The sequence below is a fragment of the Thamnophis elegans genome, chromosome 2 (assembly GCF_009769535.1).
Source record: "Thamnophis elegans isolate rThaEle1 chromosome 2, rThaEle1.pri, whole genome shotgun sequence".
Taxonomy (NCBI): Eukaryota; Metazoa; Chordata; class Lepidosauria; order Squamata; family Colubridae; genus Thamnophis; species Thamnophis elegans.
In genome coordinates, this window is record NC_045542.1 from 21,644,531 (window position 1) to 21,669,277 (window position 24,747).

Consider the following 24,747-nt stretch of genomic DNA (forward strand, 5'->3'; position numbering starts at 1 on the left):
TAAACAGGGCTACATTTTAAATTTGGATTCATTAGTCATCTTCGTTTTGTATGCCATTGCACATTAGAATTGCAGCTACATGTAGAAATATGCATTGTTATGGTGGGGGTGGGGGAGTCCTTGATTGTGTGATGCTTTATTAAGTGACATTATACAAAAACATATACAACATTTATGCTGCAGTCTCGGGAACAAATTCCAACCCCGAATATTAAAGTAGGCAGAAGCACTTGTAAAGGTAGTTGGGAATTAAAGACTTGGAAATGTAAAGCAAGTTAGGACCATTCGATTATATATTGGAAAAATGAGTGATATTATATTCAAGAAGAGCTGAGAACATTTTTGTTCCATTGAGTCATCAGTAGAAGAACTTGGTGGTGTCTTTTTCTTCATAAATCCTGTTGAGGAATATTTTCTCAAAAAATAATGCCTGATAAACAATAATATAAGCCATAGCTTCATTAAAATAATGTCCGGAATACAATCACTGATGGTGGTGTATCAGTAGAAAGAAACTCCTGTATACAATGGTCTTCTGCAAATGACCTCCTGATCCTAAAAGTCTTACCTACATATTTTGGATTTAAGGAGTTTAAATATGTGAGGAGTACTGTGGTGGTCTTTAGCAGCAACTGTGTTGGTTTCATTAATTTTCAGGGCAACTGGATCTGGTAAAAAATCTTGAAAGACTGGGAGGTAACTTGGAAAAGATTTAGGTAAATTGGAAATTTGGGAGCATTGATACTGAAGGGTGCATTCAACATTTTATACTATTTTATACCTTCTACCTTGTTCAGAAGCCTATGGAAGTTAAAAAAAAGACACATCTGTCCTATATTTTTTATTCTGCCTTTATTATTTGTATAAATAACTGAAGGCATATTTAATTCTTCTTTCTCTTCCTATGTTTCCCTTCAACAACAACCCATATGAAAAGGGCTGAGAGAAAATGGCTGGCTTTCATGCCTAAGGCAGTACTAGAACTCACAGTCTCATGGTCTCTAACCTGGTACCTTAACCACTATGGGCAAATTAATCAGTTTCATCTTTTTAATCCCCAAATGTTCTCCATTTCTATGGCATGAATAGGAGCAGAATTTCTTATGCACTTGGATATTCTTATAAGCAAGATTTCTTACATAGAAAATTCTAGTGCTGGGGGGTCCTTGGTATGAACCAGGGAATGGGGCATTTTATCACCCAGTAGAATTAATAAAGGAGAATATTTGACGCTCAGGGTTGAAATGAGGGGTCCTTGGTGCTCTCTGAGCTTGGCTGTTTTCTCACAGATGTTTCATTACCCAAACTAGGTAAAATTATTAGTGCGAGTGGACTAGTACATAATTAAGAATGGGAATAAGGAGGCTGGGCTACTGTTGCTGTAGGAGTATCAGGGCTATTGAGGGTAGTGTCAGACTCCTAACATACACTGGATTCTCAGTTCAGACATGCATGGTATCAGTTCTTGAAATTATTTTCAATATAAGGAAAAGTATTTTGATCAGTCAGTTTACTGATGGTGCACTCAGTACATAGGCATCACATATCACTTCTATCTACAAAAGTGTCAGTAATGGATCATAAAGATGATTAATTGGTCAAATTATGGGATACAGTTACAAAAAAAAGTGTGTCAATAGCTATGTGGCTACAGAATGTTACTGCATAGGTCTTACAGCTCAAATTTAGCTAATTTCTGAAGAATGGTCTCTCTTGGGTTACTTATCTGTTACCATTACATAGAGTGGAAACAGAAACATTTTCCCAGGGATCAGAAACTTTAGTTTTTGCCCCTGAAGGTTTTTACAAATGTCATGTGATATCAGTGGGAGGCTGATCTTTATCTTACTTTTTTGTGACAAGGTGCATTAAATTTACGTGCTTGAAGGGCTTATTTAAAACAAAGAACTAGAGACCCTCCCTGCCTGAGAAAGGTGATTTGCACCAAATTCAGTGGTACAATTTTAGTGGCTTTGGAAAATTCCCAGAAACAGATTTGGAGGGAATCTCAGATTGCTCATTCCAGTTGTAGAAGCAATCAAAAGGAGATGAACTTTTTGTTAATCTAAGCTTTTGATAACCTTCCTAATACCTTCTTTGTTGGGTATTCCTTGCCTAGATTATCTCACTGTATTTCTTTTCTATTTTTCTATTTCTATGGCACCTGTTAAGTATTTACTTATGTATTTATTAGAATTTGTCAAATAAAAATGAGATTTAGTATAATTGGAAAAAAAGAAAAAAATACAGTACCAGAATTAGATTAAAAGTCACTTGTGTATTTCTGCCTTCACACAGAGAAAAGGTGCCTTATCGCCTCTCATCAGCTGTTAACCGGCATGCAAAAGTATATTCCCCCACCCCCGTTTTTACATTAATTTGTAGATATATGTAAAATAATGAATCCTAGTTCTTCTGCTTCTCTTGAATCTGAGAAATCCCCAAAGGATTCTTTGGTCAAATGTATAGATTATCACTCAAGTTACAGTGATCTGCAGGAAATATGCTTTCTAATACTTATATAGACTGAAGCTTGGGTCATATATGCCCATTCAGCTGGGACTTTGAAGAGGTATAAAATGTTTTATTGAATTTAATTGTCCTGTGTTTATTTTCAGCTGTATCAATTGAAGGCTAACATAGTGTAGCTACTCCTCAGAGTTATAAGATGGTAATGACTCAGTATGTAAATTATATTGGCCAAGGGAAAAGCACTGCTTTTCCAGAGAGGCCCAAAAAGTAGCTTGCAGAAATAAATAATAATCATTTAGTGATTAGAAATCAAATATTTTATTCTTTTGTTGCCATTCAAATTACTTCTTTTTCCTAGCTCATTTTTCCTAGAGTTCTAAAATATTTACATATATTTTAACACCTGGAACTATTAAAGGTCAAATAAGGCATAATGATCTATGTTACATTTCAATCTGAAAATAGATTTGCATATTTTAATATTCTCCTGAAAATCCATATCTTTGTACAGCAATTGTTCTTTTGGATTTCAAGTGGAGAAATAGTATTACAGGTCTTTGTGTAGTTGCTACCTCTGCCCTATATAGAGAGTAAATAGAGGGATTTACCAGTCTGTTACTCAGAGTTTGTTCATTTGCTGTCAGCTTTGATTCTTTAGACTTTGGCTGCTGGTAGCTGTTTTGGAGGGAGCATCCAACTGAGAACTGTAACTCACAATATGCCATCACATTGCCTGCACAAAACCCTCAGGAAAAACCTTTTGTTTAGCTTTCAAATAAAGTCCATTTGTAATAAAATCATCAGAAGTATTTTGAGTCCCTGTTAATTATAGCTGTAGTTTTGTGTAACAGTTCCAAGCCAAGTTTTTTTATTTGTGGTTGCAAATAAATGTGTGTTGGATGGATGCAATCCAAGGCGTATTTAGTGGAAGACAAAGTGGATGCAACATTGACAAGAAAAAAGAAGATGGAACACGTGCAAAAAAGGGTGGAAAAGCAACTGTAGTGAGGAAAATGGCAATAAAAATGACATGCAAATTCAAACTAGTGCCTGAGTTGAGGAATAAACAGCAGAGGGAAAGGCATGAAGATCTCTGTTGTCAAACATTATTTCTTTGCCCTAGAAATGTGTTTTATTGTAGAAGACAGTCACTGAAGATCTGTGATAAATCTAGTATAGAAATCTTGCTGCATAGTGTATGACAGGGTCAAGCTTGAGATTTGTAAGATATTAATTATCTAAGTATGCAATGAGTACTATTTAATTAATATTAATATATAATTTGCATTGATATTTTCTTCGTTGTTAATAGAGTGGAAATCTTTCTTTTATAACTCTTTATTTCCCTATATTTTCAGTGTGATAACCTGTTACTAATTAACTTTGTACATTTCCCAATCACAGTTTTTGAATTGGCAACTTCTGTCCATCAGTGTGGGTATATATTTACAGCATTATCTAGGTTAGCAGGTTAAAAATAGGAAATTACTTTGCACTATACATATTTTGGAACTAAGGCTAGAACAGAAGGCACTGTATGCTTCTATTGCTGGATCTGTCGGTTTAACAGAACATACTATTCCAAGATCTGTTCTGTCTTGTTCACTCGGCACCATAACCACATTCTTTATAAAAGATATAGTTACTCCTGCATGGTCCTTTTGTTGGACATCTGGACATCTGTCTTCATTGCACTCTATTTGTAGCTTTTTTTTAGCATGGATTTGCAGGCCAACCAATGAGAGGGTAATTAATCATTCATGCAAAGAGCTGTAACATGAAGCGCCTGTTCCCATCTCTGTCATGCCTGTTCCTGTTGTGATAGTACTAATCATATTATATTTTCAAATCTTTTAGCCTCAATATTAATGGTAGTGAAGACCCTGCTTTTTGTTGTTGTTGTTGTTGTTGTTAATTCATGTTGCTGTCATCTATCTGATCAATGCTATACCCATCCTCCGTTTGTTGTATACTGGCTTAGTTCCAGGAATTAATTTCTCTATTTGGGACTCATGGTAAACCAGAAATTCCCAAATGGATTTAGGTATCAGGTTTTTTGCCCAATTTAGCATCTTTTTCTCCAAAATGCTTTCCATCCCATATCTGCTTATCAGTATTGGCTCAGAATCGAGCATTAAAGAGATTCGGTCATATTTTCAAACATTTATTTATAATCAGCATTCTGGTTCTTGATTTTCCCCTTCTGTCAGAAAATCTTTTTATTTCAGGTACATCCTGATAACAGTGATGCTGCAAAAGGAATTCCTTCCTTGTGAGTATCTTTCACTGTCCTTTTACATCACCACTAACTGTTGCCCGATTCCCAGGATGAGCTATGGTAGCCACTTATATAGACAAAATCCATGCATATAGGTAACATCTACCACAGGGAGGCTTCAGTACTAGAAATACATGATTGTTGGTTTTCCTTTAAATATTCTTTAACAATTCCACTGTCACTCAGGTATCTCCGAGAAAATTCACCTTTTGCCTTCATTAAAGGTGAAAGAAAAATATGGATTTTTTTAACCTTGCTATTTACTAAACATACGCTGCTAAACATCTATAGCTAGTGAGTTGTGCCTGATCTGTGCTGATTCTCCTTACCTGATCCTGCACTTCAGAGCTCAGTTTTTTGTACCTATGATGAGAGGTTTCAAAAAGTCTCCATTTGACAGTTGCTGGATTGTTCAAATCATAGTAAAGCTGCAAGGTGAAACATGCAATTCCAAGGAAGTTATGCACTCATATAGTCTGATGGAGGACTATATCAGACATATGACATGCCTTTTGCAAAACTTTAATATAATCACAGTCTTCTATATGTGTCCAGTTCCACAGATACTGTATTTTCAAGCCAATATTAACAAAGCTATTTCTTCATTATGACTCTTCGGATTTCTGCCCTGTCTTGTGTACATTTGTTTTTTGTTTCTCACGTGTTAGTCTGCACAAAAACTACATAGAACAAGTTGCTTAGTATAGGTGTTGGTAATCATCATTTTATACAGACACAGAATTTATTCCCTTCTGTTGTGCAGAGCTAGTATTATCCATGTACTGTACATATGTGCATGTGCTCTCTTTAAGCTTATAATTGCAATTAGGGCTTTGGATGGAAAGTCAGAAGTTGGAGCTCTTTGAGCCTGTTAACTGAGGGTTGCAAGTCTAAAAAGCTGTCTTTGCTAATGTTCAATATGACTACAGAGTTGAACCACAAATAAGCCATCTTTCCTCTGTTAGTTTTGATTTCTTAGCCACGAATTTCTCTGTGAAGGTATCTGAGGGTTTTCTCTTCTAAGGAATCCATCTTGGGATATTATCTTTACAAAATAAATCTGAAAGCTTTGAGGAAGATTGAATTTGCTTTCTTAATGTTTGCCAAGGTGTCCTTTTCAACTTTATTTCATATTCTAAAAACTTGGTTTGCTTAAGTAGTGTTGGACTCTACAAGAGAAGTCTTTTTGATGGATCCATATGAATCTCCAATAGTTGTTGCAGATTTACCATACAAGGGAATAAATATTTCTGTCAAGAACCCCCCTATAGATACGGATATGGATATAAATTGGATGTAGATATAGAAATAAATTAGATACAAAGATCGACATTTCCTTCTCTCAGGTTAGCTTTTGCAATAGCATTCTTTACACGTTCATATATCTTGTCTCAGAGATAATAGCAAAATGCAGCATAATTTTTATCTACGGTAGGAAGGTGGTCACTAGTTATATCAACCAAGAAACCACTGTAACTATTTTGGTAGAAGTAAGGTCAGAGGGATTTAGTAGTGACTTAAAATAGGACAAGTCCATTCTATGTTTTCTGTACATATTGGGGGGGGTAGCCTGTTTGCTCTTTTGTCATGACATCATCTGCCTTCATGGGGAACGTATGCAAAACAAGTCTAATTTGGGAACTACGAAGACACCATACAGTGGTCTGGCTTGTGGGGATCAAACTCTTCCAATTTTCTTTACTGTCTGCAAAATTATTTGGGAAAGTCTTATTGCTTTTTATTACGTACTCTGTGAAAATAAGCTTCTTTGTCTTAAGTGATTTATTAAAATATTTGAGTTTTGGTTTTGGCTTATATCAATGTATCACAAACAAAAAAGGTATTTCCCACCTATTCTTGATAAGAAATAGGTAAAATCCTCCTATTACATAATACCAAGAAAAATGCATGGATCTCCCCCTCCCTCTCTCCCTCTTTTACATGTAGAGATAGCATTGTGGACACTGAAATATAAAAAAAATTAAAAGTCTTGGATATTCCAGTTGTTCTTTTTAACAACTATTTTTAACAACTGTTTTCCATTAAGAAGCAATAATTTCTTCTTAATGCCATGTTTCTTTTTTTGTATTCTGGTATTATTTCAAATTGCAATTGGCAATTGCACAACATAATTCAATAAGAATTTCCTTAATTATCTCTGGATTATTAGAGAAAGAAAGTATGGCTTCTCATTCCATCTTTAGGTGCATCCAGAAATGAAGCTTTATCCTTTTCAGTAACATCATCACCCTTCTTGCCCTTGAGCAGGTCAGGGGAGAAAATTGTGACACACATACAATATTCCCCTGCCCAGAGAAAATTGCTTATATATTTGACACCATGACACTCTATGAAAGATTGGTAGGAAGTTATATTAAAGAGAACAAGACTCTCTCTTTTTGAAGTTATATATAGCAGGAATGAGAGCCTGTTTGTCATAGTGGTTAAGCATCAGGTTGGACATTGTTAAAAATAAATATATTTTTTCTCACAGTTTAAAGCATTCTGTTATCAACTGAATGTAAAAATGATTAGCAAAGCAAAATCACATTTTTCTTTGATCAAAGAAAATGGAAAACCTGATTTCTGGGATATATTCCTTCAGCAGATAAAGGTAAATTTCTTTGAAATTGATCAAAAGGCACTAATTATATTTCTGAATTTTGACATAATACAAGTCGTATCATATATAATCATTCCTTCATCAAAGGATCCACACTCAGTTTGATGATTATGCAGATGAAACTCAAAATTCCACCATGCTCTGCTGCTCATCAACTGCAGCAGTAAACCAAAGACCACAATATCTGGGTTTAGCTGAGAGGAGTCCACTATCATGGAAAAATTGAGTAAATGTAGCTTTGTTTCTTAGCTAAGAATTATGCAGGTTACAGGTAATAAAAGCAGGATTGCCTCATAGCTTGGCGTAGACTGTAATTTGGGAATTTCCCAGTTCTCAAAGCTTCCTTCACTTAATCTTTCATCAAATTAGTATCTCTTGCAGACATAGCGTGCGTCCTGTAATAAAGGTAGATTAATTCTAGCCTTATTATAGTTTTGCTGTAGGAATTATCAAGAAAATTATGTGATACATTGTGAATGCTAAGAAACAATATTAAGGGCCTATTCACCCAATGTTTTATCCTACTCTGTGAGTAAAAGGTGGGTGAGACAACTTCTCCTGCTGTTCCTCAGGACTTCAGTCTATTGTATATTGTGAAGATGTCGAGTTTTTTGAAAGCTGTAGTCAACATAATGGAGGTCTTCTAAACCTTTTAAAGAGATCTTCTGAAATAGGGCAGCCAGAATAGTGAAATAGCTAACAAGTTTTATTTTATTTATCACATTTATATAGCTGCCCCTTTTAAGAAATCTAAGCAACTGATAATTCTAGATAAAGCTTTTAAAAAACAAACAAACCACAAAACACACCAGTTTAAGAATAAGTGAACTATACACACTGGATCAACTGTAGGTCCTGAATGCTTGTCAAAAGCAGCCTTATCTAAAGTGCATTGTAATAGTCCAACTGAGTAATGACTTGTGAGTGATTGAAGCAAAAGCAGAACCTTTCAAAACAAGAATAGAGATATCAGGTGCAAAGGGCCCTTTGATGGTGGCTTCTTGAGCAGGAGCTATGAGTTCAAGAAGATCTTGAAGTTGCACACCAAATCTATCAAGGGAAGTGCTACCCAATTCAGAGTTAATGGTGGATTTTTTTTTACATCAGAGTTGGGGACTAAAACTACACCCCCTAGATTTTATTATGGTTGAGATGAAGTCTGTCCTTCCTGATCAAGACCCTCACAGAATCCAACTCAATATGAGAACCTTGATGGCATCACATGGAAGGCTTGAAGCAAAGTTGTTTAGATCCAGACAACTTTTGCCTGGTTTCCAACTTTCTTTTCCAGGTGAAGTTTGTTGAGAAGACTTGTACCTTCAAATAATGAAATGGATGATCTAAACCAGGGTGTCAAATTGATGGTCCGTGGGCTGGATGCATCACACACAGGCCACGCCCACCCCAGCTCCGCAAAGGCAAAAATTTCATGATACGTCATGTGACATGATCGAGTTTGACACCCATGGTCTAAATCCTTTCCAATTGTTTCTTGGCTTATGAAAATGATGCCTGCCTGCCTGCCTGCCTGCCTGCCTGCCCTGATATAGCTTAGATATCTCTCTCGTTAATTTATGTAGTAGATTAAGCTTTTTGCACTCTTCCAAGATTTGAATATTCTTAATCCTGGCTTCCAATTGCTAATTTTCCACTACCATCAGCGTGAAGCTATAGTAAAGCAAAGGATAACACACATTATGGGAAATCAGTAATAATGACAAAAAGTATGTCTGAAGTAATTCCAAAGTTCTTTGCCCAAAAATCTTGGCATCATAGGCATTCTTGTCATACATCAAATTAATGAGCCAATAGGGATTATCTTTGAGGTCTTTTCAGATGCATTTGCAGAGAAGAAACTTACAGCACGTAAGGCATTTTAAATAAATAATAGGTTTTTTTGCCAGTTTCAAACCAGTGTAGATTTGCAAGATACATAAATGCGTTACTTTTAATTGGAAAAATAGAGAAGAAAATGATGAAATCTTAGTTTAGTTTACTTTATTGTCATTGTACTTCGTACAACAGAATTAAATGTCATCTTCGGTGTACATCATACATAGGAAAACTATAAAAAATACAACAAACACACATCGTTCACATTCTATACAATTGGATTGAAAACCCCTGATACTGCATTAATTTTACACTATACAGTAGAGTTCAATATAGTTACTGCTCTGGGATAGAAGCTGTTTTTCAGCCTATTTGTCCTTGTTTTTATGGTCCTGTACAGGGTGCAGAGAGTCTTCTCAAAATCTTCTCCAAATAATTCAGTCTTTCACAGCTACTACTATTGAGTCTGATATGTTTTAGTGAGGTAAAGTTTTAGCAAATCCACATATGTCTGTCAACTAGCATTCTCTTGTCTCTTCTTCCACACACTATATTGTTCAGTGAAAACAAATCAGCTGTAATTTAGTGTGCAACATGATACACTGTTCTTTCTTGGTACTGTTCATGACATTTATGCCATGATCTGTTAAAGCCTCCAAAATCATGCTATAGATTGTACTCATCATAGTTGATAGATTATAACAAATGTAAGTTTGTGATGGATATCAGGATCCAGCTTTAAGCAAATAGTAATTCAGGAGTTCCAATTTGCTGTCAGCTGTTCTCTTCCACCAATAGCGATAGCAATAGCATTTAGACTTATATACCATCCCATAGCACTTTAAAGCAGTCTCTGAGTGGTTTACAGTGTAAGCTTTATTTTTAATATTGCCCCCAATAATTTGGGTCCTCATTTTACAAACCTGATGGAAGGCTGAGTCAACCTTGAGCCCCATTAAGATTGAACTCCAGAATGTGGGCAGAGATTGCCTGCAATTCTGCATGTTAACCACTGTGCCACCAGGGCTGCTTGCCTATCTAGGTAGTGGCAACAGGTACTCATACTTTGCTGATCCCCAAAACTCAAGAGTCAGACTTGTTTACTAATTGAATAGAAGACCACCTGGAAAGCCCGGATCTGTATAATTGGCTGGGAAGTTTGGGGGGGGGGGGGAATGCTGTTTCTGAAACAGCTGTGGACGCTTTGCAAATCATGCAGCTGCTTTAATGACTTAAAAAAGGTTCTCCATAAACATTCCTATTGATTGTCATGATATAGTATGCTGGCTTAACAGCTGTGGACAGGAAGGCATTACACAGGGTGATGAGCACAGCACAAAAAATCATGGGCTGCCCCCTAACCCCACTGGATGAAATTGCTAGGTCCCGCTGTCTCAGCAGAGTGAGGAAAATTCTTAGGGATGATTCACACCCTGGACAGCATTTCTTTATTCTCCTACCATCAGGCAGGAGATAAAGAAACATAGCCAGCCGAACAAATAGACAAGCCAGACTTTTAAATGCAACGTAACAACACAATCAGGCTTAATGTGATAGACTAACAGTGCCAGTGTAATGTGTGTGTGTGTGTGTGTGTGTATATATATATATATATAAGTGCTGGCTTTTTTCAGTAAGTGGAATGATTGGTTGTGTATCATGATTGGTAGATTAGTGCTGATTGGTGCTGGCTGTGTGTCCATTGTTTCGTGTTGTAACGGCCTGGGTCGTGGGTGGGGCCCGTTTGTTGACTAGGACTGGTTTCCAGATGTCTGGTAGGCGGGTGATATCATCATGTTTATTTATGTTGTGGGGGTGTTTCTCTATTTCGATAGCTTCCATAATTATTCTCTTGTTGAAGTGTTCTGTTTTGGAGATTAACCTGGTTCCTTCAAAATTAATTTCATGTCCTAGAGCTTTAAGGTGCTGGAAAAGGGAGGAAGTTTTTTTCTTTTTTTCTTACTGTGTTCTTGTGTTCTTTTTTTTCTTACTGCATTCTTGTGTTCTGCGATGCGTGCATTTATTCTCCTGTTCGTTTGTCCTATGTATGTTGCAGGGCAGATTTTGCATGGTATTTCGTAGACTCCTTGGTTTTCTAGCTGGATTTTGTCTTTGGAGTTTCTTAAGATGTTGGCTATTTTTTGGTCAGTGTTGAAGGCTGTCTTGATATTGTGTTTGTGGAGAATTTTGCTGATTTTATCTGTGGTGCCTTTGATATAAGGGAGGGGGGCGATGCTGTTGTCCTGTTCTGTGTCTCGGTTTTTTGGGGGGAGTCTCCCTTTGGATTAGGTTGGTAATAGTTTTTCTTTGGAATCTGTTGGAGATTAATACGTTTGTGAGAATGTGTAATTCAGTTTTCAGGTGGGCTTTGTCAGCTAGGTGTTTGGTTCTGGAGATGAGAGTCTTGGCTACAGAGTTGATCTGTGCAGGGTGGTGATGGGATTGTGCTTTTAAGTAGTGGTTGGTGTGGTTTTTTTTCTGGTAGATGTTGTGGCCTAGGGAGCCATTGGGGTTTTTGTAGATTAGGACATCCAGAAAGGGAAGTTGGTTGTTTGCTTCTATTTCCATGGTAAATTGTATTTTGAGGTGTAGGCTGTTGAGATGTGTGAGGAAGTTGTCCAGTTTTTCTTTCCCGTGTGGCCAAATCACGAAAGTGTCATCAACATATCTAAGCCAGAGTTTGGGTTTGTGTTCAGATTTATCTAAGGCGTTAATTTCAAAATGTTCCATGTATAAGTTGAGGGGTGATCCCATGGGTGCTCCTTCTTTCTCTTTGTATCTTTGTCCATTATGGATGAAGTATGTGTTGGTTAGGCAGTGGTTGGTCAGGTCCAGGATGCGTTTACAGGGGTTGTGTTTGTTCTGGATAGCTGTCAAGGCTTCTTTTATAGGCACTTGGGTGAAGAGGGATATGACATCGAAACTCACGAGTAGGTCGCTGGGTTGTAGGTTTTATTTCTTCGTTCAATTTCATTGTACACATGTTGTGCATTGACAATAAAGGTTTGAACTGAACTGATAAAAATCTGCATCTTCAGCTTGGAAACCTGAAAAGCCATCATGTTTTTGCCAGGACTATTTTGATAAAAGTTGTTGGAGTTTATTAAGCCTTGCATAGTCATGGATATAGCTCAAGTTTTTAAAGAGCCAGATTAAAGGTGTTGTGTACAGATAACAAAAAGAAATTGTCTGGAAACTGATTAAGAAAATCAAACATAGAGAAGTGTACAATTATCCAGTTAATTTGATGCTAATGAACTTAAAAACCCAAAAGGCTTCTAGCTTTCATAATTATCATGCAATTGAAAATTAACCTTACCTACAAAGGCCTTGTCTCTACACGTCAAAAAGAACTATATGTACCATTACCTGATCTTCTTGCTCATTTTCCAACCCACTTTTAGGCATCAACAACTTCTGCTATTCTAAGTGTCTCAGCTGAACTACAACTCCCAGCATTATTTCCTATTGGCAGAACTTCCTAAAATGCTTGGAGTTGCAGAACAGCAGTAGCAGAAAGACTATACTGTTGTTTATCCCTGTCAAATTCTTTGACCATTTAGGTGTTCAGAAGGACACTTTGATTCAGTGAAATGTGTGGTTAAATTTAATTATAGTAGTTCTAGTTCCCCCCAAACAATCAATTTGTGTCCTAAATTTACGTTTCATGAAATGATTCTGTTTTTAATTGCGTCTATCTGCAAATGAAGTGTTGAACTTTCTTTGAATTCTGTGCAATTTGTAAAACATTTACCTGTGACATCTTTGTTCCAAACTTGGGACATTGCAAAAATTTTCTGACAAGGCAGAAAACAAGAAGAAGATAATTCTGATTGCATTTACTGAAAGCCTTCCCTTCAGCTTGTACTTTTCCTCCCAGAAAATCTAAGTTGCAGATGGTGTTTGGAACATCTTTATCAATTTCAGAAGATAACCTTGACAGTAAAATACTGCATGTTTTGTGTGGTCATATTCTTTTTAAACTTTATAGTGACATAACTCCTTTATTTTATTACAGTTATTACATTGGTTATTTCACGTAACATTCAATAGTCTCTTGAGTATATCCATGAGATGTATGTAGGATGTATTTTGGCAAGCTTATTACTTTGACTTATGTATGCAAGATTCATTTTTTATTCTATGACTCCAATGTGCTATCTTCAATTCAGGGATCAGTTTAAAGTTAATGATTACATCTGAACCATAAAATGATTTCGCTTATAATTTTAAAATTAGTTTTAAAAACCTGTAGGATCATCATTAAGTGCTTCATAATATCAGAAAATAAGACATACTCTAAAATGTGTGTTGGGTAATTTGTGTAAGTATTTAAATAGAATGCTTCCTATTATTATTTTTAAAGAAAAAAGATCTATTTGTATTTTTATTAATATAAACTAAGCGCCCAATTTAAATCTTATGAAAAACTATAGGGAAGGGGGGATAATAATGTGATAATCAGAAAATGAGTATTTTCGTGTTCAGAAAAATATATGCATCTATTTATACATTTAATATATACATGAATCTATACATTTAATAAAAAGCTGTAGTAGTCTTTCACCAGAAAATTATCCAACAAACATTTCAGTGTCTGTTATTTCCTGTGTGATAAGTTGGGGTGATTATGTCCAGGGATGGGCTTCAAAAATTTCAGCAACGGGTTCTCTGCTGGGTAGGTGTGGACATGGCCTAGTCAGCCTCCTGTACCAGGGTGGTGAGGGGACGCAGTGGCGCAGTGGTTAAATGCAGCACTGCAGGCTACTTCAGCTGACTGCAGTTCTGCAGTTCGGCTGTTCAAATCTTACCGGCTCAGGGTTGACTCAGCCTTCCATCCTTCCGAGGTGGGTAAAATGAGGACCCGGATTGTTGTTGGGGGCAATATGCTGACTCTGTAAACCGCTTAGAGAGGGCTGAAAGCCCTATGAAGCGGTATATAAGTCTAACTGCTATTGCTATTGCTTCCCCAGGCTCCGGAGGCCTTCCAGGAGGCCCATTTTTTTCCCCTCCCCAAGCCTTTGTGTGGACCCTTCAGTTACCTCACATCCAAAATGGGCCGCGTGGAGACTCCTGGGAGAGGAGGGGTGGGCGGGGCCAGCCAGGGGTGGGATTTGGAGGTTCTCTGAACTAGCCATAACATTAGCTATGGGTTCTCCTGAACCTGGCCAAACCTGTAGCTACCCACCCCTGATTATGTCCTACAGTGAGCTTTTATGGCTTAGTATGGACTAGAACTCTGCTCTCTTCCTGATCCTAGCCCAAAATCTTAAACACTTACACTATACTAGCTTATTTATTTATTTGTAACTATTTAAACCACAGTTTCATTGTTAAAAACCAAATGCCAGACAGAGGCATTCCAAGAATGGTTATGTGTTGTTTATTCAGTTAGCAAAAGAGCAACTTAGAACTGAGGGGAAGTTTCCTGAAAGTTAGAACAATTAATCAGTGGAACAGCTTGCCTCCAGAAGTTGTGAATGCCCCAACACTGGAAATCTTTAAGAAGATGTTGGATAGACATTTGTCTAGAATGGTATAGGGTTTCCTGCCTATACCATTCTGTTATATTCCTCTTTGAATCTCATTCACAGATAGAAGTGACTTGTGATCATCTTAACTAATTTAATTTCTGGATTGTATATTCCTGCTAAAATAAACATCTGGAATTTGCAAAACCTAACCTTAAATTTAGTTATCTTATACCCAGTGAATCAGTGTGATTCACCATTTCAAAATGCTAATCTACTCAAGGGCCAACCTTGGCACTGAATTTAGATACATCTGGTGGTATCTAAGAAGTCACTGCTCTTGTGAAACCGGAGGGCTACTTTCATATTTTATAATTAGTTGGTAATTTGAAATTATCCAGTAACCAAAAGGTTTAATTCCAAAAGTAGGAGACTGGGGTTTTGTGAATTTGGAAAAGTGCTGCGAGTGGGAGCCGATGCTGCAAAGAAGCAGAAACAGTAATATAACCTTTCACAAAATATGCACAAAGATAGGAGGATTTTTATTTTTCTGTGTATGATATGCTTACAAAAGATCAGTCTAATTCTTGAGAAGAATGATGAGTCATACTCATCAATATATGTATGGTATAATAACATGAAGTAGTTGTATTCATCTTCTTTGCTTGTCAAATCCGCCTTCAGTGGACTGTATGGATCATGTCTAATCCATACAATGTCCAATGATCCGTACAATGTACAATGATAGCAACCCCAGGATGGATTTGTAGTGTGCTTAGCTACTCTACTGTACAGTACTCAGTTATTGTATTATGCTAAATGATAAAATTAAATTCTAAAAGCTACATTGAAAATTAAAAATCAGTTTATGCATTTTTCAAACAATTAGCCATAACTTCAATTAATATAATTTACAAAAAGGGTAATTGTTCAATTTTTTAAAGTGGCATTTCGAAGTCTATGTTGTGCAGATTGTACTATTGTACTATTCTATCTGTGGTGGACTAACCAGTTTAACCATCAACAGTAAAAATTCATGAACCTGAACAATTCTTCAGATTCCTAAGTGCCAGTTTAAGCATTTTGGATAAATAAGCCTGTGGACAATGAGTTGGCTATGATAAATGAAATCTGTAAGTGCTACCCCTAGAAAACAACTATGCTATTTTTACAATCCCGTTTAGAAATATTTGTCAGATAAACCATGAAGAAATTTTATTCTTGTTACATTGTCATTTCCCTTCTGTTTAACTGTGTATTTCTTCTAGGAAAGAATAAATCCTCTGTGTTGAAGGCCCCTCATGTAACTAGTTTTTAATATCTTTGACAATTCTCAAATGTTCCTTTCTGGTGCTCAAAAAATATCTGGTAGCACTTTTTCCAGCTGACAAGTTTTATTAAATGGCACACACTTTGGTAAACTTCAGTTCACTTCATCAAATGACCAAAGCGTGTCTTTTAATACAAATTTTCAGCTAGAAAAGGTGTTACCAAATTCCTTCTGATCTTCAACTGCTGTAGATTTACACAGTTGTCCCCCCTACAGTGACTGGAACTGGCATTATCTCTCACATTTCTGAGGTGATGTTACAGGAAGCTGTGCTGAAGTGATAACTTATTTTTTGTGACTGGTGTTTAGGTGTGGTGAATTATTTGCTGAGTGCCACACCTCACTCTTTAAAGTATGTTGCTTACGTCAGTAAGGTTGGAGTTAAAAGATAGACTAAACACTCCCTTGATAATTCTTGGAAATTAATTTTTTAATAATAATTTTGGATTGCAGGTGGATCCATGTCAGAGTTTCAGAGCCCGTGGGAATTATATCAACACAGTATCCCAGATAATCTGGATGTTGGTAAAGTACCTCAGTTTTTTTTGCAAAAATGTTCCTGTGAAGTAAAATAAAATAATATTTCTGCCAGAGAAAAAAAATATTATGTATTTGAAATTATGATGCCAGGCTCTTTGATTCTGTTTGAATATCCAGTTTTCTTGCATGTATTTCCTTGGTATTGGAATTTGAGGTTGATGTAGGGCTGATTTGAATTAAATGTGATTGTCTCTCAGCTGTGGCCAACTTTTTTTTAAAAGTACAAGGGTGCCAATTTTTAAATTACTTAAGTGCTTGTGTGATTAAAAAAATACAATTCTGAATTAGGACAGCAATTTCCGATCTCACTTCTGCTATAAGCCCATCAAGCAATATTAAGATGAACATCTTAATAAGAGATGTTCTCTTATTTTATGATGTCAGTCTTTCACTTGCAAAATGAAGACAATAGCTGGTTCTCTGCTTTCTTGATCTGTTGTCTTATAATAGCAAAAATGTTTTAATAAACATTTTTTTCTATTATGAAATACTAAGGAAGCATTATTGCTACATATGTCCACATAATGGATATTGTTAATGACATTTACAGTGGAACACAAAGTTTTAATGTGTGTACTGATAGAATGCAACCATGGAAATGGGGGGAATGGAGAGGTTGATGAAGACAAGGATTGCGAAGCCTAGCTTCATCCACAGAAAATGCTTATTGATCATTTCTCTTTCTCTCAGTGAATGCCCTCCTCTGATGTGATAAAGAAGACAGTCTTTCATCTAAGGAGAGATAATGAACCACAACTATGATGGTTTTTCCTCCACACAAAGGATAGTTTTCAGCAGAGGATTCCTTAGTCTATCATAATGTAGCATCATGGATTTTCACGGGTCCTAACTTGCACCAAAGACTTTCCATGAAAACAGAAGGCTGTCCACTGCAGAGTCACTCTGCACATGGAGACCAGTGGCAGGGAGGGTGAAGTTAACCTCTTCTCCTTTTGAATAAGAGCCTATATGTTCCTGAAGGTTTCAGCAATAATGCAATGGTTACAGCATATGTAGTAAAGTGGCTGCCTTCAGCTCTCCTGATTTAGAATTCTCTAATCCCAACAGATGGGTGGTATGCCAGGCTAACAAAGATAATCTGAGCCCTTGAGCTAGAATAAGCTGTAAAACATGGGTGACCAGCCTTTTGGCTTGCTGTGGGCCACATTGAATGAAGAAGAATTGTCTTGGGCCACATATAAAATAGTTGATATAAATCAAATGTTAAAAGTTTACAATGTTGTGGGGCCACATTGCTAGCTTTCCAGGGCTGCATGCTATAAACCTTGCTGTACAGAACAATGTTGAATAATGATTCTAGCATTGCACTAATGCTTAGTGTATTGAAAACTTGAACATTGGGCTGGCTGATATCAGCTGAAATGATTAATTTTATTAAATTAATAATTTTTCCAATGTTGTAGAGAATCAGTTATTCTTAATTTGACTAACAGTCTTCCATGGCTCTGTTCAAGTTCTTTACAAACATGTTGAACCACCTGTCCCCTCAGTCTCTGTGTATATTCTTTTCATAGATATTATTCTCTGCTCAGTTTCAATATTAAGAAAAAATCAATCAAGTCTGAGTTACTAAAATATTAAATATTAAGAGCATCTTACCACACCTCTAGGGAAGATAGCTGGGAGATGTTTGCAGCTTCAGAGGACCTTGAATGAACCTGGGTTTGGTCAGAAACAGCATTGGTCATGCTTTTAGATGATCTCTGGTAGAGCGGGATGGGGGTTGTGCACTACTCCTTGCTTGAGTGTCAGCGTTCCAATTATCATGCAGAATTAAATCAGAGTCGAAGGCAAAACTATGCTTAAGTTCTAATTTAATAAGACAGGCATGTTGGCATCGTGCTGTGGGATTCCAACTCTGGAAGTTACATCAGAATCCCACCCAGTTAAAAGTTCATGATCTTGTCCCCACACCCACAGTCCATCACATGGTCCAATCTTCTTCTTCCACGCTGGCGTCTACGCCTAACTGCTTCCGGTCAGGTGTAAAGGTTTGGGAGACAAAAGATGACCTTGAGCTTCTAAGAAGGAATTTTTTATTTTGAAAACAACACATTCTACCCCTTGCTAAATCTCCCCCCCCTTAATAAGAGTGTGGCAGGCCAAAGATTCTTAAAGGAACCGCTGCAGGCCTGACACTGAGTTGACTTCTCTGCAGCTTTCAATATCATCAACTATGGTATCTTTCCAGATTAGTTCAGGGGATTGAGGATGGGCACCACTATTTTCTGCTAGTTCACTTCCTTTCTCCAAGATTCATTCTAATGAATGATGATTGGAGGGCGGGGGGGGGATTCTGCCCCTGACCTGGCCCATACTGTGTGGGGTGCCACAGATTTCAATGCTCTCTCTGCTCCTTTTCAACATGTACATGAGGCAACTGGGTGAGCTTATCCTTTACCATGGGGTTAAGATATTATCAATAGGCAGATAACACCCAATTATACATCTCTGTCTCTGGCAAATTAAGGGGTGCTGTGGAAAACTTATCTTAGTATCTGAAAGCTGTGGGGGTCTAGATGGGAAACTACAGGCTTCAGCTGAACTCTAGCAAAAGTGTTGTCTATCAGGAAGCTACGCTTTGGAGGTCAAGGAAGCAGCCTTCTCTGCTATGGTGCCCACCTTATGGAACATTTCTCTGACCCCAAAGTGAGGTCAGCTCAATTCAGGAAATTCCTCAGGACCTGGCTTTGTCATCAGGCTTGGAGGTCTCAGGGAACCTGTGAGATCTTGAGGGGGCTCTGTTTCGTCTGAGTGTTTTTCTATGTCTATGTGTATTTGTGTGTTTTGTTGTATGCCGCCCAGAGTCACTTGTGTGATGGATGGCCATATAAATTTGATAACTAAATAAATAAAGCTAACTTCTCCATCCTAAGTTATAAACTAAGATTTCAGTTGATAATAATGGTTTCCAGAGAGGTAACATTGGTAGGAACTGTTTTGGTACATGAGAAAATATTTCAGGCTCTTCAACTTTCTAAGTGTTTTATAGCCAGGCCAAATGACATTTAAACTTAAATGCTTATCTTTCATTAAAATAAGAGATTTTAAATAGTGACATTGCTCTCTTAAATCATTTTATCCAGTTAATAAACTAATGTTCCAAATGACAGTTCCACCTTTGTGCTGAATATAATGTAGGCAGTAATAAAAGCAAATTTCCAGAAGATCCCCTTCTTGATCTTTCTGTGAGCAAAACATTATGAGATTTTCATTCATGAAAAGCAATATGACATACATTAATTGCTTGTCTGAATGTTATTTCTGGTGTACATGAGATTTTAATTGGTAATGACAAAGAGTAACAACTCGTAACTGGTTAGTACAAATTTAAACATGCAGTTAATAGTAATCACTAATGAGAACACTTTCTATTTGGACAGCCAGTGCTTCCCACACTTAAAGGTCAGAGTTTCCAATAAATGAAAAAGAGAAATTTGTGCAGCAACCTCTTTTTATTTTTAAACAAATCTAAATAAGCATCTATTTCAAATAAATTAGCTACCCTGAAGTGGCAATGAGAAAGTAAGAGAGGGCTAGCAAGAAAAGAATGAGAATAGAGAGTGCGCTTTTCCCAACCCATTTTATATAGCTTTGAGGAAAATGAAAAGTAAAACTAACTTCTTCTCTTTGGCCCGAAGTACAGGTAAAAGGGCAAATCCTTTCTTAAAAAACGTCTCTTCTCATCATGTTCTAAAACGCAGGCTATTTAGATCAAAATACATTAAACCAGTTTCTCAGTCTCTTTGAAAAACATATTTTCCACCCATGAGCCTCAATACCAGAATTAAGAGAAAATAACATATGAAGGCATAAGCTGCAAAAATAAATAAGTATGGACACAGGGAATTTCATCTGCTCTTAACATAGAGAATTGCAAGGTAATTAATATATCGATCTGCCCCTAATACCTGTTGTTTGAAGCCAATCGCTTCAATTTCAGACCTTTTTTTAAGCTGAGTTCATACATGCACATGTTATGTACGTGTTGCAGAACAGCTTCAATTATTTTTTACATAGAAGCAGACCATAAGAGATTTTCAATAACTAACCTCTGAATTCTTGGCTTTCAATTTTTAACATTCTTTGAGAATATTCTACTTCTAGTGAGATTATAAAAGAACATAGCATAGAATAACAGAATTTGAAGGGACCTTGGAGGTCTTCTAGTCCAACAGGAATTATTTGAAGGAATAAACTGTTGGTTACTTGTTACTGTCATACAATGTATGATATGAAGATTAATAAGAGAAGCATATATGTAGTTCTCCTCCCTGTAAAGTGAGAATTAGAAGACAATTCCCTTTCTTTGCTATTTTGTTTCCTTTTTAATGTGAACTCTCACAGTATGCAAAAGAAATTATTTTTACTCTTTTTTGAAACACCCCCTTCCCCCAAATTTGGTACAAATACTGGAACTATACCTTGATGTTTTCTCTTGAAAAGGTATGTAGAAATACACTGGTACTGCAAATATTTACTTCCTGTAATGCAGCCATTTATATTAAGATGAACAGACAAAATATAACTTGTTGAAGGATCTGTTTTTAGCACTCTGAAAGTCTAGAATATATTTGTCAAGACCTGTACATTTTGAATGAAACATGTTACTATGCTCAGGGAAATATTCACAACCAGACTGATAATGGGATAAGGGAACTTGTTGCTGGCTTTTATATATTCTATTTGTGCTCTCATTATATTGTTGTTGTTAGTTGCAAAGTCATGCCTGACCCATCGTGACCCATGGACAATGTTCCTTCAGGCCTTGCTGTCCTCTTCCATCCTCCAAAGTCCATATAAGCTCACGCCGACTGCTTCGGTGACTCCATCCAGCGACCTCATTCTCTGGTGTTCCCATCTTCTTTTGCCCTCAATCTTTCCCAGCATTAGGCTCTTCTCCAGTGAATCCTTCCTTCTCATTAGGTGGCCAAAATATTTGAGTTTCATCTTCAGGATCTGGACTTCTAGAAAGCAGTCAGATCTCCTCTAGGACTGACCAGTTTGATTGTCTTGCAGTCCAAGGGACTCACAGGAATCTTCTCCAGCACCATAGTTCAAAGGCCTCAATTCTTTGGCACTCAGCCTTCCTTATGGTTCAACTCACTATATTACTCAGTATATTTACTTTGAATATATTTACTCAGAAATTACTATGATGAAGTTGGTAACTTTTTCATTTTCTCTATCATAGAAATGGAGCCGATGGCGCCGTGTCCAACCTTTACTGATACAGCCGCCGACTTTGACAGGAACATTCCGCGGATCTGTGGTGTTTGTGGAGACAAAGCTACCGGCTTTCATTTTAATGCTATGACCTGTGAAGGATGCAAAGGATTTTTTAGGTATGCGGTTCTTCACTTTAACTAAGACATTTTGGTCCATGGTTTATTATTGGACCAGCAGTTTCTTCTTACCATCAAAAACTGATCAAAAAAAGATTATTTATCTTACTCTGTTTTAAAAATGCAAATACTATCTGGAAAGCATCTTTAAAGGAACTCAACTGACATATTTATATGTAAGGAAGGAAAGGAGCATATTAATGGTTTTGCTTGCAATATGGTGGCTAGTTTGTAGATAGTAAACGATTTGATTGGAACCTCAAACTGAACTTACTCTATAATATTTCATAGATATAAAATTTGCTGTCACTAGAATAAGTTGGCATAATGGGAATGTTTGAATCATGTTTTGTATTGAACAGAACGGAGAATGTAAATTCTGTTAGGCATCCATAGAAATATGGAGGAGCAAAACTGGAAGTAGGAATTGGGATCTGTTTGGTATAGGATAAACAGAAGCAGGACTGTTGTAAAAGGTGAAATTGTTTAGAGTTAAATAATTTAAACCGTTTCTTCCTTTTGCAGATTGTGGAAGTACAGTCCGTTTTGTAGTGAAATAGATAACTGGCCTCAATAGGACTAACTGTCATTTGGGGATATTTTCATTTGATTCATATAGGAACTAATATTTTTTCTTGTTCATGGGGTTGTTTCCATCCCTATACAATTCTTACTTGCTTCCAAATCACTGTCAATAAATGTCAGTACAATACCGGGAAGAGGAAATAAGAAAGTGGTTAACTTTCACCACTTAATTTAACTCTGGTTAAGAGGAAATTAGTATTGAATAACAGAGTTGGAAGGGACCTTGGAGGTCTTCTAGTCTTCTAATTAGCATTGCATATACACTAGCCAAGAGTGTTTCAAAATATTCATCAGCTTAGGATCTTTCATGCATGAAATGCTTAGTTCTCATAGAGTACTTTGTATAGTTATGACATTTGAGTTTGTTCCGGGAAGCATTGGATTAAGGTGGATGAGTAATACTATACATCAAAAGCAAAACATGCCTAACGAAGGGAAATCTCCCATGGATCTAAGACTAAAACTGGAAGGTAGGAATAGTATCATTAAGGGATTTACATAAACATTAAATTGGAATTCTGAAAGTCAGTTTTTTCTTAATCTGTTCTTGTTATTTCAATATTTTTGTAGGAAACCTATTAACTTTGCAAAATAGAGAATTAGATAAAATGTTCTGTGTACCATAGATATCAGAGCCAGTTTTCCAGTCAGGTTACAGTTCACTCGACTAACTAGAACAGCAACATTTTCTTCAGTCGCAATTGCTTAAGAGAGTAACTTGTCTGTCAGAGGTGCATTTCCACACAGTGCCCTTGGCTAATCAATCATGCACACTCTATCCTAGACATAAAACACATTAGATTAAGTTTTTTTCTCCTGTTAATGACCCATTAGCTGAGAATAGAGATAGATACTTGGAAAGGTAATGAGTGCTTCATTCCCTCTTAACATGTTACCAGAATGTAATTGAAATAATTCTTTTTAAGAGGTATTCTAAAAATCATAACTACTTATTTGATTCAGGAATACCTTCACGTTTGTAGCTCATTGTTTCTTCAAATTATGGCAGCTAAGAATCAGTGCTTTTCTCAAATAAAAACTGAAGATGTATCACTAGTAGTGTCTAGTGTACCACAAAACAGGTGACCAAGAGCCAAGCTTTTGTATGCTGAATTCTTAAAGCTGTTGCGAAGCAGCAACTCTAAATAGTGGCAATTTTCTTTCCGCTGCTCAGGAGAACCTTTGCGCAGCTTTCCATGTAATTGTTATCTCTCCTAATTTTAAAGATTTAAGAGCTTGTCATGGCAGTTTTACTTGTTTTCTTTACCTTACCATTATTCTACTTTGATCTGGCGGGCAAGGCACCATCCTAGAAAGTAGGAGACCATGGGTTGAAGTCCCTCCTCAGGACAAGGAATGTTGTAATAGGTTTGCCATCTTTAGTTATTTGTAAAAATAATATAAGTGGAATGCAAACAAACAAATAACTAAAGAGTTCCTTTGGACCAATTGTCTCTTGATTTCCACTAGCATCATTATTGTGCACCAAACTACAGTTCCTTGTTGGTAATCCTGCACATACCGTATAATGCTTTTTCCGGATTTTCTGAATTGCCACTTAGGAACTATATGGCAGATGCCCCTGGCAAGCCAAGTGTCTGGTCTGTCTTCATTTCCCGCCTGGGAGCTGGCCACATGCAATGTTGGTTTAGGCAGACATTCCTGAAATAGTGATGGGAAATAAATGTATCTGACACTCACCATCTATAATAGGATTAATATTGTCCTCAGACTATTAGGTGGCATGATATGAAAGAGGATGAAAGATATTGAAAATAGATTATTAAAAAACTGAAGACAATGAGTAGAGTAGGTTAAAACAGTAAACAAAATAATGAATGAATGAATGAATTATATAAAAGGAAGTGAGAGAAAACCTTAAATGTCTGAATATTTGTGCTTGCAGATTTTTGCTATATTTTAAAATGTTAAATCAGATATTAGGCATGTTTTGAATTAGATAACTAATCTTAATTCCCATGTTAGGAATAAGAGATGCTAGGTCTTATGTAGTCAACCTTCTCCTTCACCTGAGGGATAGATAAATGAGTTCCATTGAAACAAAATTATTGTGAACATATTGTTATTTTTTTAAAAAAATTCTTCCTGTTTAATAGATAGCATAATTCAAGCTACAGTGTGATATTATTGGGACTAACGTTTTTGTTAGCTGGTGATTTGGGGAAGCAAACAGTGCAACATTACAATTTACAACCATTTGTTTAGTGACCAAAGTTGCAATGGCACTG

The 24,747-nt window shown here is 36.6% G+C and overlaps 1 protein-coding gene across 6 annotated transcripts in view; it reads left to right on the plus strand.

Annotated features, from left to right (window-relative positions):
- VDR (vitamin D receptor) overlaps nt 1-24,747 on the plus strand; it is a 92,692-nt gene that overhangs the window by 21,624 nt on the left and 46,321 nt on the right. For 5 of the 6 annotated variants that reach the window (XM_032209386.1, XM_032209387.1, XM_032209388.1 and 2 more), the window contains 2 exons: nt 16,461-16,532; nt 21,763-21,913. In XM_032209386.1, coding sequence (XP_032065277.1) covers nt 16,469-16,532; nt 21,763-21,913 — 215 coding nt within the window. In that variant the 5' untranslated portion in view covers nt 16,461-16,468. The remainder of the gene's footprint in view (nt 1-16,460; nt 16,533-21,762; nt 21,914-24,747) is intronic. The other variant, XM_032209390.1, reaches the window with a different exon arrangement.